This window comes from Aptenodytes forsteri, unplaced genomic scaffold (genome assembly GCF_000699145.1).
Source record: "Aptenodytes forsteri isolate BGI_AS27 unplaced genomic scaffold, ASM69914v1 Scaffold99, whole genome shotgun sequence".
In the NCBI taxonomy this organism is placed as follows: Eukaryota; Metazoa; Chordata; class Aves; order Sphenisciformes; family Spheniscidae; genus Aptenodytes; species Aptenodytes forsteri.
The window spans coordinates 1,815,904-1,824,348 of record NW_008795321.1 but is presented as its reverse complement, the minus strand read 5'-3'; the positions used below and the strand labels follow the sequence as shown (position 1 = coordinate 1,824,348).

The window sequence follows — 8,445 nt, the reverse complement described above, 5'->3', positions numbered from 1 at the left end:
GCTGGACACAGTACTCCAGGTGGGGTCTCACTAGAGCAGAGGAGAGGGGTAGAATCACCTCCCTCGACCTGCTGGCCACGCTTCTTTTGATGCAGCCCAGGATACAACTGGCCTTCTGGGCTGCGAGTGCACATTGCTGGCTCATTTTTTTTCTTAAATAGATACGGTCAGGTGGAATCATGCATGTTGTTATTCTAAGTTTGACCTGTTCAGCTATTTTTCTGTAACTCTAAACCAGTTTTTATTAATCTCTGCTTTTTCCCTCAGGGAGGATATAGCCTCTTTTCACTGTAGACTACCCTTTCTAGGTAGGCCAAAGCAGATGGAAGCTTTTGTTAGAAAAAGGAAATGGATCTATTTCACATGAACAGTTTTATTATCACCAGTCTTAAACAAACAGTGCAACCCAGCAATGTGTCTTGCTAGCAGTGCATTGCCTCACGAGTACCTTATTAATAATGCTGTCAAAGGCCTTCTGTAGCTTGCTGTGTGTCAAGGTAAGCTTCCTGAAGTCTCGATGTGCTTCCAGTATGGGGATGACAATTTTGTACACCTCATTCACAGTTTCATACAATCCCCCCTTGGGAGAAAAAAAAAAAAAGGAAAAAAAATAGAAGAATAGAAATGAGTCCTCATGCACTTTGAAAAGACACTAGATCTCCATTAATGGCCTGGCTGAAAAGGGCGTTTATGGGACTCATCTTTTAATCTGCTGTGTTGCTTGTTTTAGCTTTCTGAAAACTAGAAATAGTAAATGGGTAGTTCTGAGTTGCAAACAACAAACTATCTAATTTGCATCTGTGATCTGTTGGGCTCTCAAGCCCAAATTCCTGTGTAAAGCACACGGTTTCTGCTTAGGGGCTAGAAGAGTTAGAAACGCAGATAAGCAGAAGGAAATGGGTTTGTTTAGCATGTACGGTTCAGGGCAACCAGAGTTGCATCTGGACAAAAGGAACCCAAATTATATCTTCAGAGATGCTAAATCATCTATCTCCCTTAGCACTACGGCAATATGATGAGCTACTTGAGTATTAACATCATGACTCTTTACATGGTAAGCGTAGGTTATGAGGCTGGTGGTTGTATGCTGTGTAAAAGCACAGGACTAACTCTCACATGCTTTCTAAAATCTATAGTTTAAGCAAGATCTTTTTCTTAAATGTACTATCCCATGAAAATACCAACCAAAACACTTGGTTCATGCTTGGGACAATCACTTTCTGCTGATGTGCTAGGCTACCTGAAAAGCATAGCTTAGCCAACGTGGCTGAGGCAGGGCTGGGTCAGCCATAAGATGTGCCTCTGCCTCTTGTTATTTGCAGTGGGGCAGATCTGTAGAGCCTGGTTTAGCAGTAAGACTTTGTTTCCTCATGTGCAGGAAAAAAAGCTACAGATCTGGCCCAGATAGCCCCACTCCATCTCCTGGTGATTTTGACTCTCACTCACCGTGCTGAAGAGCTCAGCTGCTTGTTCCAGCAGCCCTACCAGGCCACTTTCTGAGAAATACCTCCCAGAACATATACCATCTTCATCTGGAGACAAAACATCATTCGAAACAGCAGATTCCTCCAGCACATTGGACGAAATGTTCTAAAATACATCAGAGCAGAGAAATCAGAAACCTAGATCAATAGTCTATCATAAAGATTGAGGCAGAAACAGTTTCAACATCTTTACATGATGGGAAGAAGAATGAGATTATACAAGTGCAGCCAGGGGATACACAGTTAAATTCCATTTAGAAGCAAATGTAACATCCTAAATCTCTGCAAATGGCAGACCAGGAGTTTCGCTACAAGAATCCTAAACTTTCTTTCTCGTCTCAGGTTTAAGAAGCAGACTCCTGTAGGTCACAAACTGGCCTCCCTCTGGTGGCTGGATTTCCATGAAGCTGCAATGAGCTCAATCATCTCCCATACGGCAGTGGTCACAACCAATGTGCCCTTCCTGCTGTTGGCGTCTGGGGGTGGGAAATTCCAAGCTGCACCCCCGACCTCCTGCCACCTGTTTGAAGAAGTTGAACTTTCAAGTTCTTGAATTGACTTTTACAAGCAGAGGAGAAGTAGGACATAGACAATATTGCTCTAAAACCTGCAATAATTGAACGCTGCTTCTCATTTCAGCCTCTGCCATATTACACCTTGATCCTGCAGAATTTACTTGTTTTCTTGTTAAAGTTGCTGATCTTATTGCATGTTTAAATAAAACTAGATAAAGTGCACAGTGTCAGTCACTCTTTGAGATTCTAGACCATGAAATAACGTCTACAGTTCTTCAGGAACCCATTGAATAAATTACACAACATTAAAAATTTTATAATACATAGAAATACATGTAAATGAACATTAAAATATGGGTACATACAGTATGGAACTAGCATATGTTACTTTCAACAGCAGCAGAAATACTAAGCTTCGATTTGCTAGTAATTAAAAGGAGGTAAATTAGTGTCATAGTGTCTCACTTCAGCAGAAACTGGCAATGACAGTCTGTCTGAGTGCAGGATAGATGCCAGCTGGCTAGCTAGCCGAGTCCTTAAAGACATCTTTATAAAATGGCAGAGACACTGAGGGCTGTTACTATTGATCAGATTTCAGATAAAGAATTGGCACCACACATCACTAGCAACATGGGACTTTCCCCCTTAGGTGTTGTGGATGTATTTATTTCTCCATGGGTGAAATTTACTCCAACCATGCTGCTGTCACAGTGCCTAGTCTGCACTTCACATCAGCTCCACTGGAAGGGTGAGTACAAAGCTCAGGACAGCATTTGCAGGAGTTAAGGGTATGTCTGAATTTCAGCCAGAGGGAAAACTGCAGCACGTTTTAGCACACCCATGCCACTTTTTACCTACCAGTGTCATTGAAGATAGTGACTTCAGCCTCCCTGGCACATACCTAGGGCAACTCATACAACCCACGCTGCAGCTCAATTTCTGTTTTTCCCTTTTTGTAACAGTAGCCATTAAGGACTGTTTTCACAGAATGGCATGTGGCCTTTGGTGGCGTTTGTTTTTTTTTTTTTTTTTTTTTTTTTTTTTTTTTTTTTTTTTTTTTTTTTTTTTTTTTTTTTTTTTTTTTTTTTTTTTTTTTTTTTTGTAGCAAAGCAAAAAAAGTCCAGAGGAGTGATTTATTTATGAAAGTAACCAAGAAAGTCACAGACACCAATTATCTCTTCTTTGGCTTTAAACCTGTAATAACTAATGTCAGGCATGTATTTCCATGTTTTACCGTCCACGCACTCTAGTAGGAGAGAGCCTTCATGACGTATTCCTGGTGCTTGCATGATCTTTTGCAAAGTGGACATGCCTCATCCACCTTTTGCCGTGATCTACATTTCATATTGAAGAATTTTGTATGTCCCTTATATAATAAAGGCAATACACTAGTTACCATGTATATCATCGGCAATTATTTTGAATCTCACAAGCCTCGTTTTCTTTAAGGAAAAGAAACATTTGTGTAAACTCAAGGGGCTTTACTGTGATCCCCAGCCCTTATCACCATGTTAGATATGGCTAGGGTAGCCTGCAACCTAGATCCCCAAAACAGCACAGTCCAATTAGGCTATTGCTGAGCGCAGGCTAATTAGGCCCGTGCCTCAGCAGGTAGGCACACACACTAAGTCCTTGTCTGTGGTAATATAAAGTGGCTTTAAAGTCAGTCCATATGCAATTCATACTCTAAGTCCACCTTATCACTTGCAAAGGGGATTTAGTGTAAACATGAATTAAGCTCAAAGGGAATTTCACTGAAAGTGATCCCGTTCTGATTTCGAGGGATAGTTTTGATTGCAGAGGGGGAAGCATATACAGTTTTGTCTGGCACACTATAAGGAAAAGTGTTACTCTACTGACAGTTTTCTGGACGCTAACAGAGTCACTGCAGAAGACCTAGGTCAACTGATTTAATCATTTGCTGCCTCATTTTACTCATCTGTAAAAAGGAGATAACACTTCTGCTCGTCCAGACTCATCTTTTTTCATACGCATTATTATCACTCTCAATTCCACAACTAAATGTATATCACCAATATTAGTTAATTTTGTATCTGAGCTAAATGAAGAAACGGACACAGAAAGAGTCAGTGAGTGACATCTGGAACTCCAGGTAAAGCCAAGACAGTCAGAGTAGTGTTTCTCTCCTTTAACAAGGTCATCTGAACAAGATCTTCACAGGTGCTTCAAAACACAAACCTGTTTGTAAAGAATGGGAGCTCTTCTCTTGAAAGGCTTTGTAAAAATGCAAAGTGTTATTATAGATAATTAATGTTAATGAGCAAACTGAAATTCAAAATTATGCTGTCAGAAAAAGAGTTGTGCAATTGGGTTTCTGGTCATTAAGGTATTTCATTACCTCTCTCCTATGGAGCAACTGTTCCTTTGGCAAACACATATTTACACAAGCATTTTGATGAGAGAGATTGATTTGTTGCTTTTAAACTGCTAAGTTTTTGCTTGCCTAGTACCTTGTAGAATAGACTTCAGTTCTCTAAAATAACTGGAAACATACCCTTTCATGGCAATCTGCATAATCTGGGAGCAATGGAAAGAGGAATTGCATTAGTGTCGAGTGTGCAAGATTACAAGCATTCATGGCAGCCTGGGAGCAGGGTGACATTGGGAAGGGAATGCCGATTTCACCTATATCTAAATGATGATAGTATGTAACTAGTAGGGAGAAAAGAAGAAAGTAGAAGTAATGAATGGAAGTTAGAAGTTAGAAAGTATACAAAGCTGATAAGGGATGCAAAATGGCAGAAGTATAAATCCATGGCCAGAAGTTTAGCCAGTAAAAAGAGTATATACAGCTATCTTAAGAGTAAAGGAATTTAAGAATAACGCTAGGCCACCATGTGATTGCTAAGGTAGAATTGCAAATACTAACACCCAAAATATTAAACTCTATGCAAAATGCCAAGTGGTTCAATCATGTTCATGTTTACTATTCTGAAGGGAAAAAATACCCCAAGTGGTATGGTTATTTACTATTCTGAAGGGAAAAAAAATCCAGGTGGTATGGCTATATCAAGGGATGGTGAATGTACCAACTACTAGTGTTAGCCATTTCAAAATCACCTGGACCATAAAATGTGCTCCTCAACAGTTTAAAAAAGCTAAGCAAAAGGGTGTTCAGGCAGTGAATAGTGAGTTGCCGTATGTTTTAGAAAACTGGGGAAGTTCCAGAGGAGGAAATATGCTTTGGGGACCACATGTTTTTAAAAGTAAACAAGATGAGCAGATAGTGGTAGGTTTATCAGTCTGCATCCAGGACAAAGTGGTGGAAATACTGGTACAAAATTTTACTAAAGAAAAAAATTAAAGGTATTGTAATTAATCTGAATCAACACCAGACTATAGAAACCTGATACTTCTAAAGAGATTACAATCTCATAAAGGCAATAATGCCCAAACAGTAGATGTCTATACAACATACGAGTTGATTCTGCAAAACATTTCCACTAATTAGTTGGAATGATTCATAATCATTGCAGCAAACTCTGTAAATGAACAATGGTCTTCACTGGTCTTGGAGAATAACGATAAACAAGGAATCATCAACACATGGGAATATTTTAAGGGTTCAGCCATTTTTATTTTTAATAACGTGTGAAAAAAAGCAGTAAAATCACTGAATTTGCACATGAAGTCAGTTCAGGTAAGGGTAACCAAAACTGCGCAATCTGATAACTATGTATAATATCTGCATTTCAAAATGTCTAACTCTAACAAGAGTTATGCTTTCATCTATGTGATGTAGAAAAGAAGGGTGAAAAACAAAACCCAAGAAAACTCTTCATCAATGTATTACTGGGTAAAGAGCTCAACAACGCCAAAAGAACCAGTGGAGTCTTCGGAGAGATAAACTGAGAGGTACTTCCCAGGCTTAAAGAACTTATGGGACATTTTTACTTGACTTTGATGTGACTGTGTATAGACTATGGTGATTGTGTCATTCATCCATCGAAAGGGTGTTGGTTAGTAACTGGAGGACAGTCACAGGATTGGAGAACATGCCTAAAAGAACCAAGTAGCTCAAATTACCTAGATTATGAGAAAGAATTTTGAAAGATGCATCTGTTACAGTTGATGAATAACAGCCCTAGGAAAAGGCATGTGATAATAGAGGGGTTCTACTTAGCAGACAAGAGATTACAGTATCCAACTGCTGGAAATAGAAGCTGGAGACAGACAGACACTAAAGTACCAGTTTTCATCAGTAAGCATAAATCATCGGAACAACCTACCAAGAGTGGTGATGGATACTCTGCCATTGTAACTCTTCCTCCCCATACATGCACTTCTACTCTGCTTAGCACAATACACACACCAGAACAGGCCATCCCAGCCTTATGCTGTCAGAGCTTGGGAGCCTTTTCTTACCTGAAAGCTGACGCTGCCCACTGGGAGATAGTTTCGATCTTCAAGCATGCTGAGGTACTCTGCCACCAGTGCTGCAGCATGGACCAGACACATGGCTGCTTCTGTGTAGCACTTCCTCTTGGTGTGCTTCTCTGCCATGTTCTGCAGCCAAGTCAGCCTCAAGTCGGGTGATGTCTGGTATCCTTTGGCAATTCTAACAACACAGGGCAGAAAGGAGGTGTGAACGGTTACTTCTTCTCAAATAACAGAAAGAACCTTTGTAATTCTCCACCTGGACTGAATGGAAGGAGACACCTCTGTCTTTATTTGGTATAATTCACTAAGCACAGGGCAAAAGAAATGGTTAGGCAGGGGTAGGCAGGACACACAGGGGCTATGAGGAGGGTAAAACTGCTGAACCGAAGACTCTTCAGTGTTCATCAGTCCCTGACTGCCAGATGCCCACCTCTGAGTGGCTCCACTGCAACGTGCTCAGTCCTGCAGCCTGGGCCCCCTGTGACTGATCAGCTGTGCTAAAGCGGGAGTGTACACAAACAGAACAGCTACAGGGTTTGTCCACAGCTTGTTCCTAAAACGCACAGTTCTTGTGCTCACCTCACTGCAGAATTTCCTCAGTAGCAATTCTAAACGGATTCACCTGTACATGAGATCCATGAGCATCTCCGGATCTTCCTGAAATTCCCTCATTTTCACTGTATCTGACAGGATGCTGTTCAGGTTACACAGCAGCTCCTCTACCTGCAGTAATAGAAAGATCAACATGCATTCCTCAGGTGTTTATTTTTTCCCTTCTAGAAAAATCACAGCATCTGCACCAGATGATGTTACTCTCTTTTAGTCCCTCTTGCCCAAGGAAATGTCAGGATGCTGAACTGCTACAAGATTTGTATTTCCAACTCTATTCAATGCAGCGAAGGCTGCTGACATAGCAATCTTATATGCAGATTTTAATTAATCAAAATGAGTGGGATTTGATCTGTTTATTTCTGAATGAAAAAAAAAATCAAACCTATGCGCTAATGTTCAGCTTTAGTTGATCTGTGATCTGATAACAAAGCAGATGTTTTTGTAAGTCTTCAGCACAAGTTGAGTTACTGTAAGAATTTTAGCAAAGCATCTGACAGTTGTCTGAAATGTTTTTCATTATTGCTGCTGCCGCCTTATGAATTGAAAAAGTGAGAGAAGTTTCCATGATGCTACTTGTCTGAAAACATAATGAATCAAATTCCATCTTGGGAAACTCTTACAGGGTACAGTTCCTGCTGGGGTCTAGAAGAAAGCTGTACACAAAGCTAAGAGATGATTCTCCTGTAATGTGATTTCAGTGGAACTTCTTAAGAGTTTATTCTGTGGAATTATGTCCTCTGCTTCTTCTCTGCTTACTGTTGTGTTAGAAATAAAGTCATGCAATAACCCCTGCATCCTTATTTTCATTGCTTTGGAAGCCCATGATCTAGGATTTGCTCCAAGCACATTCCTATGTGAAAGCTCCTGATAAAAGCCACAGATGTCATAAAAGATTTGACCTGAATGGGAAATGGAGTTGCCTGCATATCCACATCTTCCTCTGCATAGGCTAGGATGGTTCGTAAGGATCGTCGAAGGAATTCCTCGTTAAACTCAGGTGATTTGCCAACCAGAGAGGCTAGTGACATGGTCACCTGCATCTTCACTCTTGCAAAATTCTTTCAGAAGAAAAAACAAAAACATGAGAGAATGATGGCTCACTGCACCATGCATATCAGTTCACATATCTCTGTCTACTGTATAAACCAAACCCACTTTCTCCTGCCCACACTGAGCGCATTAAACTCACTGCTCACACGAGTGGCCTCTGGTGCATCAAAGCCGGTCCTGTTTTACCTGGTTAAGCCAAAGTTCCTCAATTCTGACATGTCTGTACTTTGGGGCAAGAATGTACCTTGGAATACATATGCTTGCTTGAGACAAGGGGAAGTCAGAAGTACCTCTTTCCCCCTCTGCACAGGCCAGTGGGTGTGTAGATCAGGCCACCCACAGAGAAGAAGGGGAGGAAGCAGGACTGGGAAAACATTCTGGAA

At 40.7% G+C, this 8,445-nt stretch overlaps 1 protein-coding gene across 1 annotated transcript in view; it reads right to left on the bottom strand.

Moving 5' to 3' along the window:
- DOCK8 (dedicator of cytokinesis 8) overlaps positions 1-8,445 on the bottom strand; it is a 105,307-nt gene that overhangs the window by 6,182 nt on the left and 90,680 nt on the right. The window contains exons 37-41 of the mRNA XM_009279936.1: positions 7,912-8,070; positions 7,023-7,123; positions 6,386-6,578; positions 1,447-1,590; positions 449-580 (exon numbers count right to left, since the gene is read on the bottom strand). Of these exons, the coding sequence (XP_009278211.1) occupies positions 449-580; positions 1,447-1,590; positions 6,386-6,578; positions 7,023-7,123; positions 7,912-8,070 (729 nt within the window). The remainder of the gene's footprint in view (positions 1-448; positions 581-1,446; positions 1,591-6,385; positions 6,579-7,022; positions 7,124-7,911; positions 8,071-8,445) is intronic.